This window comes from Apus apus, chromosome 4 (genome assembly GCF_020740795.1).
Source record: "Apus apus isolate bApuApu2 chromosome 4, bApuApu2.pri.cur, whole genome shotgun sequence".
NCBI classification, from domain to species: domain Eukaryota; kingdom Metazoa; phylum Chordata; class Aves; order Apodiformes; family Apodidae; genus Apus; species Apus apus.
The window spans coordinates 62912795-62930663 of NC_067285.1; the positions used below are offsets into that span (position 1 = coordinate 62912795).

General features: G+C 42.8%; 1 protein-coding gene across 1 annotated transcript in view; it reads right to left on the reverse strand.

The window, feature by feature from the left end:
• The window catches only part of ARHGEF38 (Rho guanine nucleotide exchange factor 38), a 37328-nt gene that overhangs the window by 11435 nt on the left and 8024 nt on the right, over positions 1-17869 (reverse strand). The window contains exons 2-5 of the mRNA XM_051619689.1: positions 13675-13862; positions 11037-11160; positions 6610-6757; positions 3606-3623 (exon numbers count right to left, since the gene is read on the reverse strand). Coding sequence (XP_051475649.1) covers positions 3606-3623; positions 6610-6757; positions 11037-11160; positions 13675-13862 — 478 coding nt within the window. The remainder of the gene's footprint in view (positions 1-3605; positions 3624-6609; positions 6758-11036; positions 11161-13674; positions 13863-17869) is intronic.

Sequence of the window (17869 nt, forward strand, 5' to 3'; positions counted from 1 at the left end):
TTCAAGCACAGGAAGACCACTATAAGGTCTCCCTGGATCCTTCTCTTCTCCAGGCTGAACTGCCCCAACTCTCTCAGCCTATCGGTGTAGCAGAGGTGCTCCAGCCCTCAGATCATCTTTGTGGCCCATCTCTGGACTGTGAGCTCCATGTTCTTATGTTGGGGGCTCCAGAATTGGACACAGTAATCCAGGTGGGATCTCATGAGAGCCAAGTAAAGGGGGAGAATCACCTCCCTTGACATACTGGCCAAATTTATTTTGATGCAGCCCAGGACATGGTTGGCTTTCTGGGCTGCAAGCGCACATTGCCAGCTCACGTTGAGCTTCTCATCCAACATCACTCCCAAGTCCTTCTCCTCTGGACTATTTTTGATCCCTTCTCTGCCCAGCTTGTATTTGTGCTTGGGATTGCCCCAACCCAGATGCAGGACCTTGCACTTGGCCTGGTTGAACTTCATGCAGTTTGCGTGAGCCCATTTTTCATGCCTGTCAAGGTTCCTCTGGATAGCATCCTTCCCCTCCAGCTTGTTGACCTCACCACACACTTTGATGTCATCAGCAAATTTGGTGAGGGTGCACTTGATCCCACTGTCCTTGTCACTGACAAAGATGTTAAACAGCCCCAGCCCCAGTACCGATCCCTGGGGAACATCACTCATCACTGGTCTCCATCTGGACATTGAGCCATTGATCACCACTCTTTGAGTGAGACCATCTAGCCAGTTCCTTACCCAGCTGGGTAAGGATAAGGGAAGGAAAGTCAGACCTTCCAGCATGGGCACAGAGATGTTCTGTGGCTCCAGCCTGGATCCCTGCTGGCTGGGCAGGGGCAGCAGAGCAGCTTCCCTGGGCACCTGAACGGTGTAGGCCATCAAGGCCACCTGAGCTCTCTGACCCCCATTGCAAGGAAGTTTCCAGCTAGCTGAATTCATACTCCAGCCCCACTCCAGACTGTACCAGTGCTGGTACAAACTACCTGTGACTGAGACCTCCCCTTGGAAACTCAGTGTGAGCTGCTGGTAACAGTGTGAAGGGCAATAAAACACAGCAAGATTTCCATTGGCATGCTCAAAAAGGCTGCTTTGGAGGTAAAAAGACTGTTTGAGGTTAACTATGCAATAGTTAATGCTAGGCAAGGAAGGATTTCTGCATATGGAAAGATAGAATAACACAATGTAGAAGGAAAGTACAAAAAACAGGGAACAGCCACTTGGTTTTGCAGGCTGACATCTATTGTTTCATGCAGCATGAAGAGTAAATGGGGGGGGGGGAAAAAAAACTTTCATTTCCACTTTCTTATGTATAAAAAGTACAAGAGCCAATCCTCACTGCAGACTAATTAACTAACAATTTGAATGCCTTTGAGAAAGACATCTGCATATTTAAACCATCTCTCTCGCACTGGCATTATCTGTTAAAAAGTTCTGCATGAAAATAATTAACAGTAAATGCCTTTTAAGACTTCTTGATGTTCCAAAACCTTCTCATCATTTCAATCCCCCTCATTTCCCCTGTATCCTACATTAAATGTAGAGAGCTAAGTTGTTATTGTTTTTTTCTGAAAAACCCCATGAATGCAAATCTATAAAAGCTGCCTCATGAATGGAAAAATCTTCAAGTGTCTTCTCTTTATATAGTTGCACGTTGGACAGCTGCCCAAGTGATAAACAGCCCTCAGTTCGCATATCTGCATGACACAGTCTTGCAATATGGTTTGAGAGATAGTAGGTATGTTATAAGATAATGACTCCCTGGGGCACTAAATGCCACAAAGTTCAACTCATCTAATTCTCCCCAGCAAGATTAGCTGGTGATAGCCACTCTCCCTGGATGAGTCCCATTTGCATTGTGCCCTGTTAGGACGTGCCAGGCCGCCAGGCAGGACATGGCCTTGCCACACGACCAAAACAGGCGAGTAATGGCTTGTGACATCTATTGTGCAGAAAATTAAGTTGCTAATTCATTTGTGATGCTACTTCAGCCTTTCCTCCCATGTTACTGTGAATTTAGCAAGTATTCTAGGTCATACATAACCATACTAATCTCATCACAAATTATTCCTGCCTATTTAAAAACAACATGGTGATGAGCTATGCAAAGACGGGTGATTCAGGATTTAGTTTCATTTGCTCTCATTACTCAACAACCGGGCCCAGTGGCAAACACAATGGGCAGCACGGTACAGCAGGGCTGAGGCTGGTGTCATATTCAGCTTGGCAGGTTTGAAATGGAGTGCAGGCATCAGAGGCTGCAGCGTGACTTAAAGGCTCAGGCTTCATGCTTTACCATGCGCCAGTTGGTTTTAGTACAAGACATGCAGGGCAAATAATTCACTGCTAGCAAAGGGCAGTGCTGTCTGGTATTTATGTAATTGTTTTCTCAGTCATGCTTGAATGAAAAGCAATCTGGGAGCAGCAACATCATTGACTGTTTGAGGTGAGTTACGCTGTATTTTTCCAGTTGAACGCTAACCAGATTTTTGGGCACAGTTCTGCCCAAGGGTTGCTGAGAGTCTGCAACCTCTAAGCAGAGATACAAGGGATGACACTTTTGAGTGCCCTGCCAGCAAACACCACCACACCATGCTAGGTGGCCAAGCTCAGGGAGAGTCCAGCAGCTAAACCTGGCTCATTGCCCCCTGCACAGCTTTATAAGAGCCAGTTTAAACTCAGAAATTATCCTATGCTCCACTGGAAACTGTTTGAAGGGGAAAACCAAGCATTCATGGCTGATAGGACTACGCAAGGCAGAGCAGCCAGTCTGGCACTATTTTCATATGCATTGTGGTCTCACATTATATTGTGAACCTCTGGATATTTTGTTCCTCTTGGAGCCCTGCTCCTAGGGACACAGCAGTATACAAGAACATCTCTTACAAAAACAAAACGCAGAAAACTATTTCCTGTCATAGACTAAAGCTTGAAAACCCAACTGAAGAATTTCAGCATGCAACTCCTTTAAAGTGTGTTCTACACTGATCTTATTTATGATATGCAACTGACTGACCGATTAACAAATTTTCTGATTTTACAGGTGTTCCTCTCCTACCAATATACAGCACACTTGCTCTTTATCCTCTTAACATCTCTGGGGCTGTAATAATTTTCTTCAGTTCAGCTGACCCCTCCTCTGACCTCTCCCTTCAGGTAACTTCAGGAGATGCTGCACTTCAACAATTCCAACCTGCTGGATGTCCAGAAACAGTAGCTTTTCAAAGATGTCACATTTGGCGCAGAAGTTCCTTAACCACAAGTTACTGGTGGCTGGGTGAGTATTCTGGCAAAGTGTTGCAATGAGCTTGTTCTCTCCTGATGTTCCTTCCAGCCACTGTCAGAGGGAATATGCTGAGATGGACTTCTCATATAGGGCTACCAAGGGGGTCATCACCTTAGAAACAGCTTTTCCTGTGAACCCAGCGTGTCTTGCAGGAGGTCTACAGAGGCCTATGCAGAATTACTTCAGTGTGTCTGAATTTCAAAGACTGACACTATGCTGTTGACGAGCAATCTTGTGTTCTTAAAAGTTCCATGTGTACAATTTGAAGCATACTGAAGATAAAGATATTTTAAAGTTTATTTTACATGTAAGAAAGGCATAGTACTTACTGTTCCTCATATATCTTTCTGCAAAAGAGAAGAAAAAAAACCATATGTTAGATTCCTCCTGAAAGAATTTATACTGGTCAGGAGCCAGATTCTCAGATACACTTCCATGACACAGAGCAGCCATAACTGGCTGGTTAACTTAGGTTTATGGCTGCTATGTGTCAGCAGAACTGCACAAAACAGCCAGAAGGTACTGGTGAATCTAGCCCTATATTTTTTTGAAAGGACAACCCCAAATGAGAAAGAATTGTCAGAAACGTGCCTTTGGCTATAGGACCCAGCCTTGTCCTAACACTGTTAGAGAAGGAAGTTTGGGCCATCATGCTAACAACAGTAAGAAACATCAAGTCCTTAGCACAAAATGTAAAAATAAACATTCTTACACTTTATATATATTTCCATCTACTCCCTTTAAATTAAAAATATTTCTTAATGAGAAAAAATGAGAAAAAATACATTTTAGCCTTTTAGGATATAGAATAATTAAAGCTGTTAGGTTTTTTGTAGACTACACATTAACTGCAATATCTCCAGAGTAGAACAGAGTTGATACCTATACTGAAAACACAGGGGTGTACAGTTGTAGTTTGGAAGCATGCAAACATGCACCTATTTTCCTTATGGTATGAATTAACTCAAATGCAAGGGAACCAAAAGGTTACTCCATCTCCACATCAGGATTTCCTGACATCACATTGTCAGCCACTGCTTTTTGACTGCCGGCTCTCTTAAATCCTTGCCCACCGGTCCCTAATCAAGCATCTGGAAGCTGATGCTTTCCTTGCTTCTGCACTGTCAGCACTTTGTGTGCTTATGACATCCCTCTGTCCTGCAACAGTTGACCAAGCTACTTCAGGCTGAAAGCAGAGCAGGTATTTGCCAGCATCCTTTCATTTTTACCAGCTGCATTTCTTTGGCTAAGCTAGCAAACAACATCCTCAGTTTGAATAATTACTGCTGCTGAAACACAGGACTCTACAGCATTTGGATTTGCATGTCTCCAAGGCAGGCACCTACATTTTGGGATGGAATGTCTCCTCTTCATTCAACAGGAGGAATAGGAATCTCAGCATGGCTAATTAAATCTGATTTGTCTGTACAGATGTGCAAAGTGCCACTCTCAATTTATTCCTGATATAAAGTTGTTTTTCATACAGCAGATAATACTCAGCTGAGGACCAGAAGCTCCTAATATCATTAGCCCATTCTAATTTTTTAAAAATGGAACAATATTCTTCCTAAGGGAAAAAAAAATAAGAAGTAAACATTTTTCAAGAATACTCGTCACCGGCCCCTGCATTTGTTATGTCTCAAAGTGGAAAACAGCCTATAACTTATTTGGTAAAAATGCTGCATAATTTTCGTCCTAGGGCAAGTATTCTCCAATCATTAGTAACAGGTTTAGATGACCACAGCTCTGGATTTGAGTGTGCACTTTCAGGCCTTAATATATGAATTAGCTGCAATCTTTAGGCACTGGGAAAAAACACAATGTAGTATACATGCACCAGTGTTTTTCTTCATTGGTTCCTGTTTAAAGGCTGATCAGGAAAGAGCAAGACAAAACAAGGTTTCATTGTGGGGAAGGCTTTATCACTTCCTGCTAGCAAAGGCTGTAACGGCTCAGCACAAAATATCCTTTCTCTTCATAAATCCCAGCTGTGATGCTGAAACAGGAGCTCCTCTTGCTGGCTCCAGAATTCAAGTGGCAGCATCCACCCTAGCATATAAGTGGACTCTATCTTTTATCTTTATTTCCTTACATGTTCCCTTGCTTCAGCAGCAGGGATGAGTGAATGACAGAAGTAGCTTCCCTTGATGAGCCAAAAAAGAGTATTGTAGGCATCAGCAACTAAAGGGCCTCCTTAGGGGAAATACCTGGCCTTCTGTTAGCTTGAAAGACTGTGTATAGATTTTTGTATAAACCAAAAATCTATTTCTTTCAACTTCCAGGGTATCTAAAGCCTAATACTGCACATATACTTTGTTATGTATTTAATAACTGGACAAATTGCACAAAAAAAGTCTTATTTTCAATATAAAGTGAACATTTCTCTTTTAACGTTGTTAATATTTTCCTCCCCTGCTCTTGCCACACTTCACTTGGACACACTTTCCATCTCCTAAATCTTGATACAGCTCTGTAGACAGATCATTAACTGGGGTGTTGTTGAACTGTCTGTTGAAGTAAGCTTCACATCTATCTCTCCTACAAGCAGCATGGACCTTTCCTGGAGCTAGACCATCTGAAAGACTGTGGTGCGTTTCTTCCTGATAGGTCTGTGTGATGCTTTTGGGAAAATGAGGGAGCAAGGAGATTTATGAGCGGGAAGGGAAGCACTCTCCATAGAGTGGATAAGCTGGTTCCTGCAACTGGCTGAGGGAAGAAGCCATGCTGGAGGATAGATGGATCTGTTATTCTGCAACATTCCCAGTTCTGGACACATTTTCCCATGAGGCTGGTGCTCGAGGCAATGGCACAAAGTAGCTTCCACTGGTGGGGAGACCTGGCAGCTCTTTCCAATGCTGATGGCTCCCAAATATCCTCATTATGAGGGGTCCAGCAGCACACAGCCACTCCAGATCTCTGGGGCCTTGCAACAAGAGCCCAGAAACATCAGTGCATTTGAATAGTGCCGTTACAGGCTATTTTAATTCAAGCAATAGAACTGCTGAAGCCAGGGGCCACATGTTGCCTAGAAGCTGGGCAAGGTGTACCAGACAGCCCATGATATGATACAGCATTTTTTTTTTTGCCAGTATGAGGCACTGAAGCTAAGGGAAGAGAAACCTTTCTTGTGCTATTTTTGGCCATCTTAGAAAGAAAGAAATCTAATCATGGCCCCTGGCTTGTCATCTTTTCATGAAAGCAGCATAAGCCAGAGCTCCCAGCAAGCCTCAAAAAACTCTGGATTTACAGGGGACCTTTCATCTACATCCATTTAAAATGTTCCCTGCCAGGCAACTGACTATGGACGGAAATCATCATTTGAAAAGATCTTACTTTAAGGACTGTACACAGTGTCTTAAATGCTGCTTCAATTCTTCATCCTTTTCATAGGATTCCAGCATGGTGTGTGCATCATCATGGCGATAGCAGTAGATTTTATATGTGTCTTCTAGTGTGTCTTTAATCTGCAAGAATACTTCCCCTGTTAAGGAGAAAAACAAAGCGTGTCAAGCCAGACAACAGCATCTCAGAAGGAGTTTTATTATTCCACCACATTAGCCGTGAGCTAAAAGGGCTGGCTTCCACTTCCCTTAGAAATGATCTTGCATGTTTATGTGCATTATTTATTAAATGTATTTCTCAGCTGCTCATCTTTGTCATAGCCAGGCACCATTATATTGATGTTAATGCACAAAAATTCCCCCAGGAAAAGACATGAAATCTCTACACCCAACAATCCTTCATATACAACCCCCTAATTCACTGCCCCAGCTTAATGTCCCTTCAGTGGAAACCACACAGGCGACCTTAACTGTTACGGGGAGACCATTTTTGTGTCATGGGCTGGCAGGAGGGATGAATGTAAGCCTGTTAATTTTCCTTTTGACTTTTTTTTTCAATCAGATATGAATTATAAAGGGTTATAACAAGAATAATGACTCCATCTCCCATTAGCTGTTTCACTTTAATCTGTTTTGCAAAATCCTGAAATGGCAATTGTTACGGCCTAGAATAGATACTTTTCTTCACATGAGAAAGGAACAGCCTCCACTCCTCCCCTAATTAAATAAAACTGCTGTGGATTACAGCCATTTTTAATAGTATTTAGGTTTATATACAACTGAAAGGGAAAAACATTTCCATTTCCAGTCCTCTACATCGCTGTTTTCCCCTAAAGAGCAGTTGGGAATTTTAGAAGCACTAAAGTAGTACTGCACTCATTTCTCATTTAATTCTCAGCCTAAAATTCCTGTGTTGGTTTCTGTGTATGTAAGAAATATTATCTGAGCAGAGAAGGCATGCTTCATATTTTCTGCTGAGATATCTATTTGGTTATTCCACCCTTACATAGCAGCGCCCTGATCAGCATCCTTGGAAATGCATATATGAAACAACAGCAATTGGTGAAAACTCCTGTCTTGGGCATTTACTGAAAATTGCGTCTATGTGGCAACCAGTCTGATGTTTTATAAACATTTCTGTTGAGTAATAGGAATGGTTATTAAAGTTAAAGGCCAAATGCCACATTAATTGGGAGCTCTCCATTCACAGAGGAAGTGCCAAGCTGTCAGGCATTCTGCATGTTTCATCCTGACCGGAGTGGGCTGTTTCATAATACATTGCATTGAACTGCTCCATCTGAGAGTGAAAAATGATTCAGTTACCACAGTAACACAGCCCTGGATTTTTTCCCCTAGCAGTGAAGGTTAACGGGGCTGTCTAATGCATGTTGGTTTCAAGGTGCGAATAAAGGAACAACAATGACGGAGCTAAGACCACACAAATTCCTTTTAATTACTGTAAGGCCACATTCAGAAAAGCACCAGCATCCAATAGTTACATGCTCTCTAGCTGGCTGTCTGCTCTGTCTTGTGCTTAATGCTAATGCTGATGGCTACCAGCATACACTGCATCCTGAGTTTCCTGTGAACTCCCTAGACAGACTTTTATTAGTCAACAGTGTAAGGGGAAACCTTGCTAAGTTTCCTCTTCATCCTGCTCCCTGAGTGTCTGATTCTTGGAGATGCTGAGCTCTCACAATTTTCACCTACTTTAGCATGGCGCATGCTGTGCTAAGCCCTCAGGTGGGGTTGCATTTTCAGTAGTAAAAATACAAGCTATAGATAGACAGACAGCTAATTTCAGCATATACTAGAGGCTCAACATTATCATTCTCTGCTCCAGAGTGAAAAAGATGAGCAAGATCTGTTCACTGATACATTATGCCACAATGACAGATACGTTCATTGATGCTCAGTGATGAGAAAAATCATGTGCTGATTTCATGGATAGGGCCTTTTAAGAGCAGATGGATTTCTTAAGCCTAAAGCCCTTCTTGGTTCTCAGCCATATGGAATGAATCAGGTAGGCTTTGGGCATATAACTGCGGAAGCTTGCCTATGGACCAAAACTACATTGTATTTGGGCACGGCTTTAAAAATACAGTCTTTTGCACACTCTGGCAGTTGCAAATCTGCCTGATGCCTCTTCTTAAGCATAATGGTCATCAGTCTGAAAGAGGATGGCTTGAGTGACAGAAACAGTTTCTCCCTGTGGCTTTCAGTGGTGCTTCCAGTGTGGATAGCAATGGGAGAGGACAGAAGGAGGGGTCTAATAGCTAAAGCCAGGGCACAATCACTAAGTCTTCATATGCCTCCATATCCAAAGCAGAGTGGAGAAAAAATATAGGCAAGAGCTAGAAAGAGTATTTGATCTCAGCAATGTTTTGCAGCAGAAGACCAAGCACCACAGAAGTTCTAGCTCAGATTAGGAGAGGGCTTTTTAAGCCAATCTCTTAGTAGTCCTCATCTTCCATGCCTTGACTGGGTACTGGAGCAACCACAGACACACAGATTGGATCCTTTGAGGATGGTAATTACCAGAAGATTTTCTCAGAGAGCACATCTTGTGCAATCCAACCACAAAGGGCATCTCTCAATCTACAGGAACAGGCTACAGCCAATTTGAAAAGAGATCTCCTGACATGTGCAGTATGGATACGAGGTCCTCAGCACCAACTATTTCGTTCTACAAGTCTGCTCCTATTGGACATTGTCCATGTGGACATACCATAAGGTGTGAAGAACATAAACTAAAACAAGAGATTAATATGAGCAACCACATTGTTTTTTGTTTCAAATCAGTGAATTAGCAGTTCTCAACCTTCCCATGACTGGGTTGCCCTCCAAAGTAAGATATTTCAATGCAAGAAAAACATAAACATGATAGAATATGATTGGTGTGTTAAACAAATTCTCAGTCTGTATCTTCTACAAACTGGCTTTAATAACTTTTACACTGATTATTAAGATCCTGAAGACAAGATTATCGCCTTGCTGTACTTTCAGAGGATGACAGACTTACTGACTTACTACTTATAGTCATGCAATTATTCTTCCTGCTTTTGTCTTAGCCTTTGGAAGCACATCTCACAACTTACTTGCCATCATTTTTCTTGCTATAATTTAGTCAATTGTGTGATCCACAATCCCATGCACTTTCGTGGTTCTTTGTCTGATTCCAGAGAAATAAACCCTAATAGATGATTGAAATTATTTGTCTTTACTTTTGGATATGGCAAGGAACTAAAAGGATTATTCTCTTGGCTGTGAGAAAGGCACTTCCTGCTAGGATAGAACATTGCTTATTAAGGGTATGACTCATCATGATGCACTTCTATTGAAATACTGCCAAACAACACAGTTGCATCCAACTACGTTAAGCTGTTTCCTTGGCAAATCAGATTGATATGTGCTAGGATTAATACTTCTCCCAAGCCTCATATGCTTTGATGTCATGTTTCATAGTCAAAGAGCATCTGATAATTTTTTACCCCTTTATTTGAGAGAAGGGGGGTCCTTTCTATAACATATTACCTATGGTACGTGGTCAACTTAGGTAAGACAGAACCCCTCTGACTTCTGAATCGTGGCTGGAAATTTCTTAAATTAATCTGGTTGACTTTGCAGTGAACCAATTTGAGGATTCTCACCTGATCCCTTCAAATGGATCACATACTGCCTGTGCACTGAAGAAGCAGTTATGGGAGAGCTGATGAATGGTAGCTTCTTAAATCTCTCCAGCTGTGCCAGAATGCCAAATAAATAGATCACAGTCTTAGCATTCATGGCCTGACCTGGAGACTGTTGTGACATATTCAGGGGTGATCCCGTTTGCTGAAAATACCTGTGATCCCTACAGACATTCCTGCACTGATTCCCACAAACTTTCTATCAATTACAGGTTTCTTGCCTGTACTGATCATGTCCTTTTTAAGCATTAACTCTTACAGGAATACCATTGCTAGTAGATGCATACTGACAATGTTCGGGGGAGGTTGTGACATATTTATTATTTGAATAATTTTTAATGCTTTTCTTCAATGGTACAATAATGACTATGCACTAAAAGAGTTGGTGTAAGCGTGATCAGAGTTAGGTAGGCAACATCAAACTAGATGAAAAGGATATTAGCAGTATGTAGCATAATTCAGAGCTGCAGCTTTTACTCACGCTAAACTCTCTCCTTCCTTCCTTCCCCTCAACATCCAGATGGATGGAAAAAGAGCATCATGATCATATGAGTACAAGTAGAGCAACTGGATAGGTTTCACATGTCATTTTTCCTATGTCATGGACAGCTTGCAGCACATTAACCTCCGGGAGTGGTACTACTTAGGTCTGATAAGGGTAAAGAGCAGGAGAGCGTTATGTTTATTCTTTCACATAGCTTTGTAGAACTCAAGAGGACAGTAAACATACCAATTATTTGCATGGGTGATTCCACATCTGTCGTGGCTTCTTCCAACAACGACAGTAGTTTGGCTGATACTTGATGGACTGATTCAATGTTGCTAAACAAGCCATCCACGTCAAAGCGAGCAATCTAATAGAATACAAATATTAAGCGGCTACTAATGAAGGATAAAGAAGGACATTTTGCATTGCTGACCTTCTCTTGCTAGGCCCTGAGTGTTCAACACCACTTCTGCATAACCTCATATAAACATCCTCCCTGTGACTTCAAGGACACATACACAGTTTTCAGATAAGTATAATATGGTTGATGCAGTTAACAAAAGGCATGTTATCAAGTGCTTCTAACATTATTTTGATCTATTCCCAATCTAAAAGTGTTTACCTAGAAAGGAAATAAATCTTATCATCTGAATAAAAAAAAAGATCCTTAGCTGGCTTTAAAATGTTTGTTTACTTTCCCACTGAGGAAAAGAATAGTTAACAGTGGGTTGGATTCCCTGATTATCAGTTGCTAACAGAGGCAGCTACATAAACTGAGACCTTGGCACTTTGGTGCCAGCTACCAGATACAATGACCTGCAGATGGTGGTACTGTTTTAAGTTAGCTGTTCTATAAATCCAAAAATACAGTATCAAGATAATACAATTCCATCTAAACCAAACACACTTATAATTCTGTGTGTTAATGTAACCTAAAGAGCTTCCTATGGAGCCTGGGCATACATTGACTACAGTGAACTGCATCAATTTACACCAACAGAAGATTTGGTTCCATGTCCCTACTCATTTTGGAGTAAGTAAAAAATTGCTAGGACACATACTTTTTATACAGTAGATACTGGTTTCCTTGCACAGCAGGGCAATAAATATTCGGGGACAACAGAAGATAGTCAGTAGTAATGTGCTAATATTGAGAACAAAGGCAAGACTGTTTTAAAAATCCATATTGAAGATATCCCTCCATTCGAAACAGAATTGCTGACTTACACAGCAGCTTACCAGATGCTAGGAGGATCAAATTGCATGCATTTGTGAGTGAGTTAGAAATATGCTTTCAATACTAATGCAGGTAATTTCCTTGTGAGTACTGTAGGGGCTAAAACATGCTTTATCCATTTGGAAATAGATTCATTGCTAGGTCAATTTTCTAAATGCTGTCCTTCTCTAAACTCATTACAAACTTTCAATACGGTAATTTACATAAGAACTAGCCTTAAAACCATATCACATTTTTGAAAGTCTTTAAAAAATGCAGAAGTTTTTAAATTAAGACAGTTACGATCTCTAAATTACTTTTCCTGTATACATCTAGCACATGACTTTTGAGCTCTGCTCCCACACAATGTCTACATAGTATTTGGAACTACACTGTGCATGGACACTTACACATATAAATACAGTGACAAGTAAAGAATTGAAACATATGTTTTCAATTGGCTGGCAAAGAGTGAAGGAACACAGGATGCTTGTCAAAAATCTCAGTGAGTTCAACCAGGGAATACTCCTGCTTGGTGCTGCCAGGTTGGGGAAGGAGTCAAGTGGAGACTACTTCTAAGCAGATGAACAAGTGAGAAGGAGGAAGTCAAGAACTCCTTAAAGTTATGCCAGCAGATGGTAGATCTTCTGAAAATGGATTGAAACAAACTCTGAAATAGCTTTAACAAAGAAAAAAGGTCCTGCAGGAGCTTAAACAGCACAAGCTTCACCTGGCCAAAGCTCTTGTCAGTGCTTTGCACTGAGAGTGCCAATGTCACCTAAAGACAGTTTGGCTCCTGCACCTCTATTTTGTCACCAATTTCATAAGGAACCCTACATGCAGAATACTTAGGTTAAGGTCTGTTTAAAATTATTTTTATTCTGCATTAGCAGCAGATATCATTTGTGCAGCCTCTGTGAAAACTATGTTGCAGGCCCCACAAATACGAGTCTTTCTCTGGACAACCTCTTCCATTCTCAGTTTGCAGCTGCACAGTTTTTCTACAAATTTAAATACTCTTGAGGGAAAAGTACTCTGTGATGTTGCTGTTGAAAAAGAAACAGGTATCATTGGCCTAATAAGATCTTCTACCTGAAAGATAGTTTATGAGCCTTCCTTTTTAAATTTACCTTTTTTGTGTAGGATGCAAATTTCTTAAGTGCTCGCTGGGCTGTCAGGCGTGGTATTTCTCCACCACAGCTGTCTGAAAGGCTGAATTAAGTTATCTTTATGACTGAATTTAACCATGATGGGGAATTTCATGCCATTCCAGGTTGTTATAATGGAAAATAATTAATTAGTTTTTACTGCTTTTGGAGGCACCAGTAAAGGTCTGCTAGGGCACATACCAGGGGTTATAATTACAGAGCAGGGTCAAGAGGTGGAAGCTGCTGTTGCAGCCCACATACAGAGAGCATCCAAGCTGCCCAATGGGAAAGCACCTTGATGTAGGTTCTATGCAAGTGTCAGGAGCACATCTGACTTCCCACTCTCCTGGCTAGAGCCCTGGAGTATCCCTTTCTGGAAAGCTAGTTCTGGACCCACTCCTGGCGCTGTGTTATTCCTGCACTGACACTTGTGCTTGCATTAACATTATCTGCAAGCAGAACATGGGTGAGTTGAGACCTTGACGTCACCGCCTCATCCTCCACCCCCAGCACTCACCTGCTTGTCTCTCAGGGGCTGAATCACTTCCTTGATGCAGAGATCCAGGTCGCTAATATAGTCTTTCTCCGTCTGCAGGAGTTCTGCAATGATTTTCACCCTCTTGGCCATCATGCGTCTGCTGACTTGCTCATCCTCCTGTGGCAAAGTGGCAAGGGTTGAGGACCCTGCCTGCGGGGACATTTTTTCTGTTTAAAAGAGAGAGGTTTTTGAGGAACATTTTAATCCTGTGTTCTCACCCAGCTTGTCCTGCGTGGCTGTGGGGGAACCTAACCAGTGCCTGTTGGAAATTCCCAAATCACCATGGGGAGCAGGCGATTAGCAAGCAAGCTTTTGAGCAAAGAAGCATGAGAAATGGCAATCCCAGATCAGATGGAGTGTCATCCCATCTCCCTCCTCTAAAAGTGGACAGAAGTTTGGAGAAGGAAACCATCACTTTGGCAGTAATGGAATAACCCATCACCAGCTCCCCTGGCTTTGATGTCATGTATGTGGGCAGAAATCTTCCATGGAGCACAGGAAGGCCTGATCTTTGATCCCTGATCCTCTAAAATTCAAGGATAACTGATGCCCTTCTACTCCTTGGAAAACACAGTCTCAGTCTGACATCTATTATGATTTGGAGAATGGGAGAAAATGTGTTCCAGTGAAAGAAAAAGGCTGTGTTTACCATAAATAAGCTTCACTGGAATAACCTTTGCTCTGTACAATGTAATGTTGAGTCTATTAATGGGAATCTAAGAGCTGTAGATACCGGAAGACACATTTTCAAATGAAGACAACACTCCTAATGATGACAGTGAAACCTGTAATTCTGTTTTGAAATATTTGAAATCATGGAATGGTTTGGGTTGGACAGGACCTTAAAGATCATCTAGATCCAACCCCCCCTGCATGGGCAGGGACACCTCCCACTAGACCAGATTGCTCCAAGCCCCATCCAACCTGGCCTTGAACACTTCCAGGGATGGGGCAGCAGCAGCTTCACTGGGCAACCTGGGCCAGTGTTTCATCACCTTCACAGTGAAGAATTTCTTCACTGTAATTTCTCCTGGAGCCTTCTGGAGAGCTGAGCAAAGAAGTCCTGCACCTGGGGAGGAATAACAACATGCACAAGTACAGATTAGGAGCTGACCTGCTAGAAAGCAGCTCCATGGAGAAGGACCTTGGAGTCCTGGTGGACAACATGTTATCCATGGGGCAGTAATGTGCCCTTGTGGCCAAGAAGGCCAATGGTATCCTGGGGTGCATTAAGAAGAGAGTACAGCAGATCAAGGGAGGTACTCCTCCCCCTCTACTCTGCCCTAGTGAGGCCACATCTGGAGTATTGTGTCCAGTTCTGGGCTCCTCAGTTCAAGAGGGACAGGGATATACTAGAGAGAGTCCAACCGAGGGCTACAAGGATGATTAAGGGACTGGAACACCTGTCATACAAGGAAAGGCTAAGAGACCTGGGGCTGTTTAGTCTAGAGAAAAGAAGACTGAGAGGGGATGTTAATAATGTATATAAATATCTGAAGGGTGAGTGTCAAGAAGGAGGGGCCAATCTCTTCTCAGTCATGCCCTCTGATAAGACTAGGGGCAATGGATGAAAGCTAGAGCACAGGAAGTTCCACCTCAACATGAGGAAAAACGTCTTTACTGTAAGGGTTACAGAGCACTGGAACAGACTGCCCAGAGAGGTTGTGGAGTCTCCTTCTCTGGACACTTTCAAGACCCATCTGGATGCATTTTTGTTTGACTTGCCCTAGGTGGTTCTGCTCTGGCAGGGGGGTTGGACTCGATGATCTCCAGAGGTTCTTTTCAACCTCTAACACTGTGATTCTGTGATTCTCTTCTCCAAGCTGAACACCCCCAGCTCTCTCAGCCTGTCTTCATAGGAGAGCTGCTCCCTAAGGATGAAGAAGGGGGGATTACCACCAGCCCCCCCATGTCAGTGCTTGGCAGGCAGATGCATGGAGCAGAGAAGCAAAGCAGAGGTGACAGGTAGGGCACAGGCAGCTGCTGCCTACCAGGCTCAGTTTCCCAAGACAGGGCCTGATCAGCCCTGCTCAGCACCAGGAGTAAACCACAAGGGCAGTGACCGTGGAACTGTGTGATGCAGCCACAGCCATGGGCAGGGGGCCTGCCTTGGGTGCGATGGCTGCTTTGAGCGGGGAGGGGACCGAGGGGTGAGAACACCCTTGGGCACCAGGCCTCAGGAGCAGGCCTTGGCCTGGAGGCAAAGGAATTACAGAAGAGTAGCGGAAAACCTTTAATGATCAATAACAAACAGTTCTTGGAACAGCAGAGATCATTGGGATCAGGGCATTCTTAACTATTTTTCAATACTTAAGACCTAGAGTATCTGATTTGTTCCAAATACATGGAAATGCGAGAGAGTCTTCTACAGATAGGTAACTCATGTATGTTACAGGACTTGCACACAACCTACTCATCTGTAGTTATTTTCTTCCCTTTTGCTGTTTTGTAAGCCAGCCTGCAGGCATCCACATCAGCTGTACAAAGGGCACGAAATTTTGACTGTGTACACTGACAATCCTTTTATTTTCATCAGGAAAACCACAGACACACACACAAAAAATCCTTAAAAACAAGTGAAAGATCTCAGAGGCAATTGTGGTGTTTTTCTGCTAGCCACAAGATGGTGCAAAGTACCAACAAAGATGGACCTATCATTATTGTACTCATCTCTGTTACCTAGGTCATGCCTTGACAGGGCAGGCTTTTATTGCTCAGCTGCAAAGGACAGGAATCTCTCCTGAGGATCAGACTGCTATGCCTTCGTGTCAACTTCTTGTTAGGGAGCCTTCTGTATAATTGGGCAATAGCAAGCAATATCTGATGCTTATGCTCACTGATAGCCAATACTGAATATATTGCAGTTGTTTGAATTGATTGTCAAGGGTGAGGTCATGAACATTCATGTGAGCATCAAACAGGGTGCAGCTCACCTGTAACAACACTGGCCAAGGCTGTAGATGATAACCTGGAGCTGGACTTGCGGGAAAACCAAGCAGCTTTCAGGAAAGAGGGCTTTGAGCCATCTTCCACTGAGAGCCTTAAAATGTTGTGAATCCAACGTATCAGCACCCCAAACCCTCCTACAATTATGCTGACCACTGATATTCAGAAAGGACAGTTTTGTTACTAATCTTTCTCCCCTCATATTTTCTAGCAAGACTGATGTGACTACAGTTATTTTTTAAATAGCTGCTTTTGGGAGTGCACCTCTGCCTCTTTACTGCTAGTTTTAAACACTGAGGAAAAGGAACCCAAACAAACTGAGAAGGAGGGGCTGGTTTGTATTCAGGTGTACTTTTAAGTTTTTTTGCCTTAAAGTCCATGTATAACACAGGTATGAACATTTTGTCCTCAAGTTTGTATGCAAACAATAGAAGAGAAACATGATGAGGATGTCTCCCCTCCACAAGGCTTGGTCTATCAAAATAATTTTAAACTGAATATTCCCCCAGTGAGTCAGTACTGGTGTGAGTGCATGGACTGCACAGGAGCTCTCACTGCTGCAGAGCTCATCTGCCAAAGGTGCTGTGTGCTGGAAGGAACAGACTCTGTCCTTGCTTTACTGAGGAGGAGACCAAAATTAGTACGAACACCACTCTGCAGCTCACCCTGAGCAAATTTCTACTAGGGTTGCAGAATGAGAGCACCTTGCCTGCTGCTTGCATGCTAAAATGGCAGGTACTTTTTCCTCTAAAAAATTACAGCATGTAACTACTCATAAATTCACAAGGAACTACATTTCTGTTCCCGTTCTGCACCAAAATCAGCTTTTTTCTTGAGATTGAGTGTGTAAATGTTTGTGTCTGTGTGTGAGTGAACAGGGCGCTGCAGAGGCAAGGAAAGCCAACAGGATGCTGGGCTGCATCAACAAGGGCATCACCAGCAGAGATAAAGAAGTCATCATCCCTCTTTAGTCAGTGCTTGTCAGACCACACCTGAAGTATTGTGCTCAGTTTTGGTCCCTGCTTTACAAAAAGGATGCAGACAGGCTGGAGAGGGTCCAGAGAAGGCCACAAGGATGATCAGAGGACTGGAGGACCTGCCATATAAGGAGAGGCTGAGAAAACTGGGTTTGATCAGCCTTGCAAAAAGAAGGCTTCTCAGAGACCTTAGTACAGTGTTCCAGTACTTAACAGGTGGCCACCAAGAAGATGGAGACTCCCATTTACAA